Below are 14,723 nucleotides of genomic sequence, written 5' to 3' on the forward strand. Positions count from 1 at the left end.
TCACCGTTCGCAATGACGCTTGTTATATTTTAATAGATCGGACAATTACGCACGCTACGGTATATTATATGTTTATCTATTTATTTATTTTTATATGTTTTATTTATATAATGGGAAAGGGGGGTGATTTAGACTTTTATTGGGGGAGGGGTTTTGGGGTTGTGTGTTAGTGTTTTGAACTTTTTTTTTTTACACTTTTGAAGTCCCTTTGGGGGACTTTTACATGCAGTACTTTGATTTATACACTGATGAATGCTATGCCATAGGCATAGCATTGATCAGTGTTATCGGCGCTCTGCTCATTGAGCCTGCCTGTGCAGGCTCAGTGTAGCAGATCGCCGATCGGACCGCATGGAGGCAGGTAAGAGACCTCCAGCAGTCCGTTTCAACGATCGGGACCCCCGCAGTCACACTGCGGGGGTCCCGATCGGTAAGTGACAGGGGACTCCCCCTGTCACTTACACTTAAACGCTGCGGTCGCGCCGCAATCGCGGCGTTTAAGGGGTTAATGACACGCGGCAGCGCGATCGCTGCAGCGTGTCATTACCGGTGAGGTCCCGGCTGCTCACTGCAGCCGGCCCCCACCTCCTATGAAGCGCGCTCCGCTCCGGAGCGCGCTTCATAGCGGGAATACCACCCATGACGTAAGGTTACGTCATGGGTCGTCTGGGGACAGACTTCCATGACGTAACCCTACGTCCAGGGTCGTCTAGGGGTTAATGGCAAACAATAGCCGTTATTTTAAAACAACAGCCATTGCTGTTAAATGGCGGCCATCCTCTCAATTTCAACAGTGTGTAAACATAGCCTTTCTGTATTTTCAATCCACTCCTGGTTTTGGTAGCAAAATACTGAGCAAAAATACTGTGTGTGAACATAGCCTGAGGTTGCGTCCACTTGTGGGTTGCAAAGCATTCATTTACTAAGCAGCGACGCAGTGCAATTCCTGTAGAGTAACACAGCAATTGTTTTAGTCATGTAACCTGTCACAGCCGAAATCACCATGCAGCCCCAGGCTTATTGTTTATGAGGAAACTTTTGGGGGGCAGATTTATGGCGCTCTCCTATAGTAAGATTCTCATTGTGGTCCATAGCCGCCAATCACAGCTCAGCTTTCACTTTACCAGAACAATGGTTGGTTGCTATGGATAGCAATGAAAATATAATATACTATAAAGCTATGTTCACACAACGTAAGTTCCGTGGGAATCACGGCCGTTGTTACAATGACCGTGATTCCCACAGAACTCACGTAGTGCTGCCTTCTGAGGGAATCCCAGGGGGAGTGTATACACATGGTATACACTCCGGCCGCGATCCCTAGCGGCGCCATAGAAAAATGACAGTGAATAGAGGCCCGCAGAAAACCCTGTCAGTGCACACTATGGAGCAAGCGGCTCCAGTTGCTCACTCCATTGTGTGCAGTGGGAAGTTCTGATGCAGGCGCGCACGGATGCGCCCGCATGAGAACTCTGCGGCGCTAAAGATCATCTGGCCAGTGCTGCAGTACCGGCCGGGATGATCTTTTCTGAGACCAGTCGTTCGGTGACCCAGCGGGGGGCACGGAACGGTCAGTCTCTTACGTTGTGTGAACATGGCCTAAGACAGTAGAACGTACACCTTTATTATACAAAACTGCAATTTCTGTCGTTTGTGCGAGACCTTTCCTCTATAGGGAATAACAAAGGTGGCCTTGTATCATAGAGAGTAGAAGCAGCAGCAGCTAGGAAGTCATGGGGCCCCATGCTACGTTAGGGCCACATATACAGCAGCAGTGATGCTGTTATATAGTTCAGTATGTCTTCCCAGCTTCCTCTCACACCTCGCTGGCTGACATTTTGCCCTCTTCTTCTGCTCTTCACAATGGCCGCCCCGGCTCTTCTCCTCAGCAGGTGCTGACCTGACTTCAGCCGGAACCGATCTCTAGGCGGAACGTTGCGTTCTCTCCTCCGCAGCCGGGGACGGTTTAACGTGGTGCACGGGCCGCACTCCTGAGCCAAGATGGAGGCGCGGAGTAGAGTGGAGCAGGAGATGAGTTTGGCCGCTCTGCGGCGCAATGACCCGTACATCAGCGCCATCATAGACGTCACCGGGCAGGTCGCCCTCTATAGCTTCAGTGCCAAGGCTAACGAGTGGGTGAGTGACCCGGGCTCCTTACCCAGCACAGGGCTGCCCAGCTAACACCTAACTAGCCCTGCTGTGTGGTGGGCAGTGTATGCCCCTGCATGGTGGGCACCTATAAGGGGGTGTGGTGCTGCTGCTACTGACATGGCAGACTTCATCCCACCTCTATCTGTGGGAACCTACAAGTAATTTGCATTAAAGTGTTCCTGTCGTTTAATTATTATTATTATTTTTTGCAGAAATTAATAGTCCAGGCGATTTTAAAAAACTTTGTAATTGGGTTTATTAGCCGAAAAATGCATTTTTATCATGAAAAAGCAGTTTGAAGCTCTCCCCCCTGTCGTCATTGTTCTGTATGGAGAGAGGAGGGGTGGAGGGAGATGAGGCACCAAAACAGGACAACAAAGAGTTAATTTACAGCTACATCACCTGGCTATCTCCTCTGAAGTCAGCACTGACCTCTTTGACCTCTGAATATTTGCTTTCACACAGTTCCTGCTGTATAATACTTTGCCCTCTGCTGGCGACAAATCTCCCTCCTCCCCCTCCCCTCTCCATAGGTTAGACAGGGCCCGGCTGATGTAAAAAGGTCGAGATTTCCTGATAATGAGCAGTAAATGAGAGAGGAGGGGGGGGGGGACATGGGGAAAGGCTTTTTGAATGCAGACAATGACATATTTGCCTAATAAACCCAATTACAAAGTTTCTGGACTATTGATTTCTGCAAAAAATAAAATAAAAATTAAACGAGAGTGCCACTTTAAGCATGATGACAGTCTGTATTGTTGGGGGTCATGGGCGATGTTCAGATCCCACCGATTCTGCAAAACTATAACCCTGGACCAGTAAAGATCCAACATATTGGGTGACAGAGAGCACCTGTAGCAGTTACCACCTTCCTGCAGCACAACAACTGTTGCCGAACTAAAGCTCCCATCATGCCCTGGCTGTGAGGGTATGATGGGAGTTGTAGTGTCTGGTGTGGCTTTTTCTCAGTCTGGTGCATGCCGATAAACAATTCCAGTTGAAGAAAGAGGAATGTTAGGCCCCTTTCACATCACAAAGTAAGGTATGCCATAAATATGTGATAGTATCGTCCTGGACACCTCTCAATTTGTACTCACCAAGCCGAGCCTTTATAATGTAAGAAATCTGACTAGCACAGAGTAACAGGCTGCGGCTTCACAGTGGTGCTCCTAAGGGAGGGGTCACCAAGGCTGATCTGGGGGGGATTTCAGGTGCTTGGACACCACTAGGAGGGAGCCTGGTAGTACCCATAAAGCATGGCCATCAGGATGAAATCAGGCTCTCCTCAATGTTTTGTACTCTGTCTCTGCCACCTAAAATGTGGAATATAGGTACAGGTGGAAGTGGTTATTTTTAGAAATAAAACATCCTGCAGAAGTGTCTGTATGGGCCAGTACTGATCTGCATCCTGCTAATAGGCCCATCACTACCCTTAGAAGATTATTTTACCATTTCTAAAAGAAGCATTATAGATATTGAAAATTTTAAATGTATTAAAAATGTATTTATGCCTGACGCTTCTGTATGTTCAGCCACCCTTTTAGTCAATCATATGATTAAAAAGCAATAAAGCTTGTCATGTGATGGTCAAAAAGGTTGTATGTATCAAGTAAAGTCGGACTTCTGTTGCAAGGTGGGCATGGATGTATTATTATAATTATTATTTTTATTATTATTGAAAAAGTCACTAGTTTTGTCACACAGTAAATGCAGTAAATCTACCCTTAAAGGGGTTATCAAGTGAGATATATAGCGCTGCACTGTTGGTAAATATGAAAAAAACATGTTATGCTCACCTCTCCCCGCGTGTCCTGATGCAGCATCTCCAGTGACCCGCTACTTCTGAGACTAAGGGTGGTATTACATGGGCCGATGGGGGCCCGATAATACCTCTAAAAGAGCGCCGATCTGCTGTTTCATCTCTAACTCTGTTTTTTATTATTTTTTTCAATGCAGGAGAAAACAGACATAGAAGGAACCTTATTTGTCTATAGAAGGTATGCATTATACAAAAGTAGTTATTACTTTACCTGTGCTACACATTTCTATTAAAGGGAACCAATCACCTCAAAAACGCGTATATAGCTTTTTAAATGTGCTGTTAGAGCACACAGCACACTTTCTATACATGTTTCTATATACTCCCTGCCTCCTCCGTGTAATCCATAAAGTAACTTTATAAAACTGGCGCCTGGTATGCAAATTACATCAGGTAGTCACAGTAGTCCGGGTCCCCTGGGCGTTCTTTGGCGGTAATCACACCCCTCTAGGCGTGATTCAAATCACCCAGTAGCTCCGACTTCACTCGGGAGCACGCCGAGCACGACGTCGGCGCGCCTACGTTCTTACTCCACCGCGCATGCGCAGTACAGCCGCTCCCATTCTGGCTGTACTGCGCCTGTGCAGAATAGCCTCGAACTCCGGCTCACACTGAGTTTGAGGCTATTCTGCACAGGCGCAGTAAAGCCTGAATGGAAGCGGCTGTACTGCGCATGCGCGGTGGCATAAGAACATAGGTGCGCAGACGTCGTGCATGGCGCGCTCCCGAGTGACGTCGGAGGAGCGTGATTACCGCCGAAGAGCGCCCAGGGGACCCGGACTGATTGTGACTACCTGATGTAATTTGCATACCGGGCGCCAGTTTTATAAAGTTACTTTATGGATTACACGGGGGAGGCAGGGACTATATAGAAACATGTATGGAAGGTGTGCTGTGTGCTCTAACAGCACATTTAAAAAGCTATATATGCGTTTTTGAGGTGATTGGTTCCCTTTAAAGAGAAACTGCAAGGATATGCAAATATGAACACCAGTTGATATGCCAGTTTCTAGACACCAATCACAGGAGCGTTGCATACATACCTGTGGTGATGCTCTGTGATCCGGCGTCTTTGGTAAAATCATCTTTATTCTGGCTGACAGTGTCACAGAGGTGTGTTTGTGACGCTGTCAGCGCCTACCCCACATGGCCTTGCCCCATCCTGCTGCTCCGGTTGCTGTTGTATTTTCAAGCCGCCGCCTGCCTCCTCCTAAATGATTGACAGTGGAGTGGCCTAAAGATACACTGACCACTGGGTGTATGAAGTCATCAGTGGTGTAAATAAAGGGCTGTCCATCTAAAAGGGCGTATTTCAGCAGAGGGGGGGGGGGGGGACGTTCGGCCTCTGGTGCCACAGCTTTGGACACTTGTAGCATGAATTTGCTTTTCTCCATAGGTAAAAAAAGAGTAGTAAAAAGAGTCCCTCCTTTGTTTACTGTTGGAAAGTCATGAGTTTTTTTGGTAAAAGTCATGATTTTTTTTTATTGGTGGAATGGCGTTTGGAGGGCTCAGCAGCTGAAAACATGCAGGATGAAACCAGAAGAAGAGCTGTGAGCAGAGGTTTATGTCAGTTTGTCCATCCTCTGCCTGTACAATGGCATGGCCAAGAAGGAGCACTTGGGGGGGGGGGAGCAAAGGTCACATCGCTGCCAGTCGATGGCATGTGATAGTGATAAAAGTTAGGAATACCCCTTTAATTGGTCTTTTCTTCTTTGTCATGGGGAAAATGATTTATAAATCTGACTGTATTTTGATTGATCTTTCTATTGCTGCTTTAAGTCAGGAATAATACATGACTGCATGCTCACCCTGTAACTAGAGACATAATGGTAGAATATTCTCAATTAGACAACTTGCAAAGCTAGTGGTTTTATTTGAAAGTACTATACCATACAGGGCTCCAGACTAAAAAATTTACCTGGGAGCCATTGGCTCCTAACCTGAAAAATTTAGGCGCCAAATAGAATATTTGGTCGCCAACATTTTAAACCATGTAAAATTAATGTTATGTTACATGGGACTTACTGTGTGCAGAGGCCACGGCAGCCTCCTCCTCCTTTAGATTCTCTCTTTTCTTAGTTTGAAAATGTTCAACATGGAAACTTGCAACTTGACAACCATATCCAGTCTGACTCAGTACTTCAGCTTCACTTGGCTAGCCTTTTAATGAGGCTTACTCTTCTGAACTTGATCTTAAAAGGAACCTGTCACCCCCGGTGACGGGGTGACAGGCTCCCAACCCCCCGTTAGAACCCCCTATACTCACCTCATTGCGCCGGATCCCGCTTCTGAAGATGGTCGGGTCCCGGAGATCTCAGCCGCTGCAGCCCGGCGTGCGCTGAGAGATGAGTCCAACGCTCATAGAGAATGACGGGAGAGTCCAGCGCTCCGTCATTCTCTATGAGTGTTGGACTCATCTCTCAGTGTGCGCGCCGGGCTGCAGCGGCTGAGATCTCCGTGACCCGACCATCTTCAGAAGCGGGACCCGGCGCGATGAGGTGAGTATAGGGGGTTCTAACGGGGGGTTGGGAGCCTGTCACCCCGTCACCGGGGGTGACAGGTTCCCTTTAAAAGCTTGCAACAGTCTATACATACTGAGCTAGACTTATGACTGCAGCCATAGTGACCCCCCACAAGATGTGTATATAGATAGATATATCTCTCACCTAGTGACTAATGCAAGTCACCCCCTACAATACAGACACCTGAGGGGCCCTGATAATAATAATTGTGCATATATCTATCTCCCAGTGTCTGCAGCCAGTTTGCCCTACACTTATAGATGGCCCCCTCCCCTTATAGATGACCCCCTCCTTTTATAGATGACCCCCTCTACCCCCATTATAGATGCCCCCTCCTCCCCCCCATTATAGATGCCCCCTCTTCTCCCCCCCTTATAGATGCCCCCTCTTCTCCCCCCCTTATAGATACCCCCTCCCCTTATAGATGACCCCCTCTACCCCCATTATAGATGTCCCCTCCCCCCCCCCCCATTATAGATGACCCCCTCCTTTTATAGATGACCCCCTCTACCCCCATTATAGATGCCCCCTCCTCCCCCCCATTATAGATGCCCCCTCTTCTCCCCCCCTTATAGATGCCCCCTCTTCTCCCCCCCTTATAGATGACCCCCTCTTCTCCCCCCCTTATAGATGACCCCCTCTACCCCATTATAGATGCCCCCTCCCCCCCCCCCATTATAGATGCCCCCTCCTCCTCCCCATTATAGATGCCCCCTCTTCTCCCCCCCTTATAGATACCCCCTCCCCTTATAGCTAGCCCCCTCTCCCCCCCTTGAAGATGGCCCCTCTTCTCCCCCCATTATAGATGCCCCCCTTCTCTTCCCCCCATTATAGATGGCCCCCCTTCTCTTCCCCCATTATAGATGCCCCCCCCTTTCCTCTATGCTAAGCAGTATTTAAAAAAAACAAACACACAAACTCACCTGACAACCCGCTCCCCCGGCGATCCTCTTCTTCTTCGGACGCTGTCCCGGCTGATGCGCGGCTGCCGGGGGTGTCCCGTCCTATCCCCGGCAGCGCGGCGCATCAGTGAGCTCCCTGTACGCCGGGGCTGTGACTTCTGACACAGGAAGCGTCTCTGACGTGCGCTTCCTGTGCCGGAAGTCAGGGCCCCAGGCAGCTCACTGATGCGCCGCGCTGCCGGGGATAGGACGGGACACCCCCGGCAGCCGCGCATCTTAAAGAGACAGCGCGCCGCCGCCGGGGCCAGTCGCAAATGGCGCCCAGATTAATAAATCTGGGCGCCATTTGCAAAACATCAGTCGCATTGGCGACCATTTTGGTCGCCATCTGGAGCCCTGCCATAAACAGTAGTACATGTTCTGCAAGGAGGATGGTTAGGCTACATTCACACGTCTGTAAATATTGCGCACCAGGCATAATGTATCAATAGCATTGGAAAATGTTTGAATCTCCGCTGCACTTTAGTGACAGAGACGCAGAGTTTCAAAGTCCCCCCACCATTATGATGTTGACGGGTAAACAATCCATTACACCCCTTCACTGCCCGTAAAGTCCGCAAAACTGTGGACATGTAAATGCAGCCTAAGACTCATGTTTGGATGTCAGCCTTGAATATACATTGTAAAGTCTCATAGTTTCTCCCCCTTTCTTATAGATCTGCATCGCCGCACCATGGTTTTACAATAATGAATAGGCTTAATATGAACAATTTGGTGGAACCCATCAATAAGGACTTAGAATTTCAGCTTCACGAACCTTTTTTGCTGTATCGGAACTCAAGCCGTAAGTACATGCAGATCCTTATGGAAAAGAAAAAAATTGCGAAGCTGTTACAGAAAGAAGACTTAGAGGGTAATGGGTGGGAACTAAAAAACAAAGGAAAAAAATAAATTACAGTAACCTGTTACAGCAGGTAATAAAGCATTGAGAATTTTGATTGATGGCACGTAGTGGACGAAGTTGTCTTGGAATTTTAGTAAATTGAGCTGACAGCAGAAAATACTATGAGGTAAAAAAAACAGCCGCAACTGTGAGATTCCTGTTGCTCGTAAATCAGCTGGTCTTTCTTTGATTTTCTGCAGTATTGGTGCTCCATACATCTGATCACTTCAGCCAATCGCTGGTCTAAAGGCCCTATTCCACCAACAGATCTGACGACAGATTATCTGCCAAAGATTCGAAGCCAAACCCAGGAACAGACTATAATCAGAGAACAGGTCATAAAGGAAAGACTGGATTTCTCCTCTTTTCAAATCCACTCCTGGGTTTGGCTTCAAATCTTTGGCAGATAATGTTGTCAGATCTGTTGGTGGAATAGGGCATTTAGGGTGCTTGTTCTGTACATGCAGGCATCACTGTTGAGGCCTGTGATTAGCTGCAGAGGTAATAACGTCATTGCCAGACAATCAGGCTGAAGCTTTAGGGTCTGTTCACACGTACAGACTCGCTGCGTATTTATCGCTGTGAGTTTCTCGCACATGAATCCACAGCGATACTGATTGCTATCAAGTCAATGTATGTGTATTCTTGCTGCGTGTTTGGTGCGATTTTTACATGCAAGTTTTGATTTGCACATGATTTTCACAGGCAAGTTCAACACCACAAAAAACGCAGCTACTTTCATGCGAGTTTGATGCAAGTTCTGTGCGAGTTTTACGCAGCGAGTCTGTACGTGTGACCTTTAAAGTAATGTTGTCAGCCCCCTCCCCTTGTGTGTGGTTGTCTTCACCATCCACGAGCTTAGATGCTGCACATCCGATATATACCTATATAACACTTGTCTGAGTCTTCTTTCTGCTCTAAAATTGTTTCATTTCATTGGTAGACAGTGTCACCTAGGCGGGGCTTCATGACAGTTGGGCACTCTCTCCAGCCAGGAGATTGGGCCCAGCTGCTGTGAAGCCCCGCCTAGGCAACACTGTCCACCGATGAAATGAAGCAAGAGTAAGGGGAGTGACAGTATCACTTTAAAGGGAATCTGTCAGGTACAATTCATGTTCTAAACTGCTGACACTGATATCTTTCATATATCTTTCTGTGCATGTAGAGAAATGCTTTTATTCTCTAGTACAAAGAGTCAGAGGCTTTCCTGAGCTTCTGAATGGCTGCAGCTATAATGTCTCCTCTCTTGCAGCATGCTGCACTTCAGGAGCTCGGGAAAGCATAGACAAATATTTAAAAAAATAACGTGACTTCTTGTCCTATCAGCTATCCAACAGTATCAGCAGGTTGGGAAGTAAAATGCAGATGACATATTTCCTTTGAGTAGAAGGTTTTTTGTCCTTTTTTTAATTTTATAACATTTATGTCCTCCCGTTAATAGGTTTAAGAACTTGAGAACTTGGGGGGAGGGGTATATTCCGGGAGTCGGACCCTGCCTGCCGCACTATGCATTAGTGTGTTTTTCAGAGCATTAAAGCGACTCTGTACCCACAATCTGACCCTCCCAAACCGCTTGTACCTTTGGGTAGCTGCTTTTAATGCAAGATCTGTCCTGGGGTCTGTTTTGCAGGTGATGCAGTTATTATTCTAAAAAACAACTTTTAGACTTGCAGCCCTGTGTCAAATTGGAGTGTCTGTGCCCAAGGCTTGCACCGCCCCCTCCGTCCCTCCTCCCCGCCCTCCACACCATTAGGAATGACCCAGGTAGGATTTTTTTCTATTCATCACCTGGTTGAACACTGCACAGGTGCCTTAACATTCCAGCTCATTTGCAGTGTTCATACAGGTGATGAATAGGCTAAATTGTTCTTGGGGCATTCCTGATGGTGAAGAGGACAGATGGAGGGGTGTAGCAATCCTAGGGCATGGGTACTCTAGGCCACGGTAATTTGACACAGGGCTGCAAGTTTAAACATTTTATAGGACAATAACTGCATCACCTGCAGAACGGACCCCAGGACAGATCTTGGATTAAAAGCAGCTATCCGAAGGTACAAGTGGTTTGGGGGTACAGAATCGCTTTAAACCTTATAGTTTAACTAGTTTATAGTTAAACTATAGAACCCTCTGAAAGTAGATGTTCCCTGCATAAAGATTACTAAGGCACTGTAACAAGAGAGGTTCATTCACTGAAAATACTACCTACCTGTTCTGTTCCCAGTTATGAAATGTTTTCACTTGAAGTGTCATTGATGGGTTGGCTACAGGCAAGGACCCTGAGGCCAATAAAAGTCTGTAGAACCCAAAGTTGTGCATTTTTCTACAGACCATAACAGGACCTATTCAGTGTGCAAGGGTCCTATGGCCATTCACTTTAAGGCTATGTTTACACAACGTAAAAAATACTGTAAACTATGGCCATAGTTTTCACTTAAAACAACTTCCATAGTTTACCGGAGCTTCAGTGAACTTAGATTTCAGTGCATTGATAGCCGTAAGCAAGCACTGCGGCCGTAGAGAACAATGAGCCTGCCAATTTTTTGGCCCATGGCTATTCATTGCACAGAGGACTATGGCTAATTGGATTGTAAGCACACCCAAATCTCCCGACAATCCAAATAAAATATGATGTTCCTGCAGCCAATATGGCAATATCGGCCCCTGCAACATATCGAACAGCGGCTGCTGCTATTTTTACAGAATGTGAACGTAGCCTAAGGGCTTAATTAGTCTCTTTGTTATGATATAGCTCTGCTACCAGTGGCCAGGGAATGGCCAGGTAGAGACTTCTGTGTACACTGGAAGTACTGAAGGAGGAAACAAGTATGAATGCTCAAAATAATAGATATATCCTTTCTTAGTGCATAACCAAAATCTGTTTAAAAACTGAAAATATTCATTGGTCCTTATAAGGTTCAATGTAAACCCGTACACCTATATATGTGAATATAAAGACGGCAAGTATAGACAGTAAACAGATTGGATCAATAGTGCATATAATACCAACGAATTATAAAGTATATTTGTGCCAAGTAAAGTGCAAATGCAGAAACATGCATACACCAATGCGTATGCACAATACACTGATGTAACATACAAAAGTGCCAGTGCTAAATTATGACAATAAATTACCAAAAATAGGGCAACATGAAAAGCAAAAAAATGCATAAAAATATAAAAAAAAGGTAAACAGGACATCAGTCCCTGGGATTGTCAGTTTTGCATCATTTGTGGTGCCCACTAGGTAGTTTCCATTTACCAACTAATCTGTGTACACGAGGTCTGTGATGCTCCCGCGATGGAGATGCGACAGGCAGTGTCAGTAGTGAAACACAATGTCTCTTGATGTTTCTGCATGACACATGAAAAAAGGGGTTTAAGCACTGTTTCTATGGCAGCTGAGCCCGAGGCGAGCTGCAAACCACGAGCTGAATATCTAACAAGTGAATGACGATAAGACCAGAGTCTGTTTGCTGATTTCTGCTGCATCATATAGCGCTGCATTTCATCACTGCCGAAGGGAGAACTGGAACGCCACATATTTTAATGTGTTCTCTCACCCAGTTTGTGTCATGTTTATTGGTACATTGCAGTATTTTAGGAACTTGTGTTCTTTTTATACGCATGCAGGTTCATACTTCTTTATCATTGTATGCTGTACATAAAAATTGTCGTTGTAATTCCAGTGCCTCTAAGGAAGTCTCTGGACATTTGTGATGGCACTGATTGTGGAAGTGCATGGCTCATAGGGAGCAGTGACTTGGGTGTCGATAGTATGTGGGTGGCTGTCCTAAATAATAGCCCTTTTTATATGGGCTGATTGGTCAGGAGCAATGCTAAAAACACCTATTCAGCTGATAATCCTGTGTAGGAATGACAGAAATCAGTTGAGTTGCTGGAAAAAGTCCAATCCTCAGCTGATTGTATTTTTTTTTTTTTGTGCGGGCTATAAAATCTACCGTTATTGGCCACACACCTTCCTGTGTAAACAAGGGATGTGCAATAGATTTAAAGAAGCAGTTCCCCAAAAAATATTATTGGCCCCCCTGGTAGGCGCTGGAACATATATTCACCGCAGCTGATCGGTGTCCCGCGGCACGCTTACATCTGCGGTGCTCTGCTGTGACTCCTCTTCTCTGTCCTGTGATTATACGCCGGATCACACACCCTTTCATGCATTCTCTATGGAAGCGCGTGACTTCCGGTGTTCAATTACAAGGCAGAGAAAAGGAGTCACTGCAGAAGCTGAAGAGAGCACGCACCGGATTTGAATGCCGCCGCAGGACTGGAAAGAAGCCGCGCCGTGGGACACGGATCAGCTGTGGTGAGTATACATGCCAGCGCCAATAATAATTTTTTTTGTGAACTGCTTCTTTAAGTGTCCGCACAATCAATACAGTGATTGTTCGTGCAGCCTGGCTGCTCAGTTAAGGCCCTATTCCACGGAACTTTTTCGATCGATTATCGTTCATAAAATCGTTCAAACGACTGCTCGTTAACGATATTCGTTCTGTGGAATAGCTGTAAACGAGCGAAGACAACAGCGAAATCGTCGTTGAGTCGTTCACTATTTTTTTTTTCAACATGTCGGAAAAAAATTTTGGTCTTTCAACAATAATTTGCTAATCTTTTCGTTGAATAAAAAATCTTTCAGTCGTTCTTGAAATGTCTACCTACATTTCCCCATGTTTTAAACAACCAAGTAACGATGTAACGACCGCAAAAAAATCTTTACACTACAGATATCGTTCACGTTCCCACACGTATTGTGTTATCGTTCTCTTAAAAAAATCGTTAAGTGCTCGTTAACGAGCTGTCGTTGGAGCAAGTCTATGAACGATAATCGTTCAGTGAAATAGGGCTATTAGTTGTGCCATTTAAAGGCACTGCCAACCAGCACTGATCACGTTGATTGGCATCTTTCGCAGCTGCAGCGAGGCCGAAGATTTTAGCTTCTAAAAAGGTCAACCAATCACTGGCCAGGACAGGAGCGTCATGGCCAGTGATTGACTGAGCAGCCTGTCACTTCAGAGACTGCGTTGGCTGTGTGGAGAAGTGAAAACCGGGAGCGTGGACAGGTAATGTATGAACTTTACTTTTAAAGCAAGGACTGCAGGGACATCGCTTACAATCTCTGTACAGCCCTTGCTGCCCTATAATTTAGCCTTGTAATAGCCTCTGTAAGCGAGCGCCGATCCAACAGATTGTCGCTCTTTTACTGTAGTAATCAGGCTGTCTAATACGGCCCTTAAGAAGCGCAGTGGACAGTTCATGGCGGGTCTATGATGAATTGGAAAGGGAGTTGGACTGTGATGACTGAGAGGGGTAATGGATAGTATGTGGGAGTATTTGATACATGTGGTAAGCGGAAAGTTCATGCAGGTGTTCTAATACTAAGAAGATGGAGTGGATGATATATGTGGGCAGTGACTGGGCAGGCCTAAGTATGGTATATTTGGGGGTGCAGGGTTGTTCGGCCCTCGTCCTCCTCCGCTGAGGCCACTTCTCGGCTCCAGGCTTAAGTACGATCTCTACAACTAATAGAAATTATTTTGTACCAGCGATGTTCTGTCTGATTTCTTCATTTTTTTTTAGCTATCCTGCCTTGCCTCCTGTGGCTCCAATCTTCTGATAATGTCATGTGTGCTCAAAAATGGTAATTTCTTTGGATACAGACGTGTTTTGATAATGGGAAATGGATGTTCCCGTCCGCCTGTGAATAGTTCTCCCAGTGAATCTCCCCTCTCTTTATTAAACGCGTGTCAGCACGCAGTCGGAGAGATGGGTTTTGGCAGCTGCACAGAGGAAACAGAACATAGAAATCTTTTATTCGGCTTCAGGAGGTAAAAGGAAACATATCGTAGAATTTGTTTTGTCATTGGTAGTCAGCATTGTCTGTTGTCATTCTGAGCCCCTGTGAGTTGTACGGTGTATGTGACCTTGTAGATATTGTGCATGCTTTTCTATTAGATATTATGTTATAGGTCACATTCTTAAATTAACATACAATATGCAGAAAAGCTACTGCAGAACCTCTTTTTTCTATCACTCTCTTACATACTCAGCAGTATCCCACTATACAGTGTCCCCAAAGCAGTGGATTTATAGTAGTATCTCTTTATGCTGGTATGATAAAAGGACCTTTTTTGTTACTTATGACAGTATAGGTTATCAATATGTGATGATTGGAGCTTCACCGCCCAGCTTCCCAATGATCATCTGTTTGCTAGAGCCGTGGCATCTGCATAAACAGAGAGATCTGGAAGCAGACATCATTGTGTGGTGGGTCCGCTGGGTTAGGCATTACTATAATTTGTGAGGCACAAATATATACATGACGTGCCAACATATCCCTGCCCTATTTATATCAATGGCCCAAACTTAGT

General features: G+C 45.9%; 1 protein-coding gene across 2 annotated transcripts in view; it reads left to right on the top strand.

Moving 5' to 3' along the window:
• Positions 1-1,937: 1,937 nt before the first annotated feature.
• DCP1A (decapping mRNA 1A) overlaps positions 1,938-14,723 on the top strand; it is a 54,639-nt gene continuing 41,853 nt past the window's right edge. For both annotated transcript variants that reach the window (XM_069968808.1, XM_069968809.1), the window contains exons 1-3: positions 1,938-2,136; positions 4,108-4,148; positions 8,111-8,238. In XM_069968808.1, coding sequence (XP_069824909.1) covers positions 2,002-2,136; positions 4,108-4,148; positions 8,111-8,238 — 304 coding nt within the window. In that variant the 5' untranslated portion in view covers positions 1,938-2,001. The remainder of the gene's footprint in view (positions 2,137-4,107; positions 4,149-8,110; positions 8,239-14,723) is intronic.

Source organism: Dendropsophus ebraccatus, chromosome 4 (genome assembly GCF_027789765.1).
Source record: "Dendropsophus ebraccatus isolate aDenEbr1 chromosome 4, aDenEbr1.pat, whole genome shotgun sequence".
Classification (NCBI taxonomy): domain Eukaryota; kingdom Metazoa; phylum Chordata; class Amphibia; order Anura; family Hylidae; genus Dendropsophus; species Dendropsophus ebraccatus.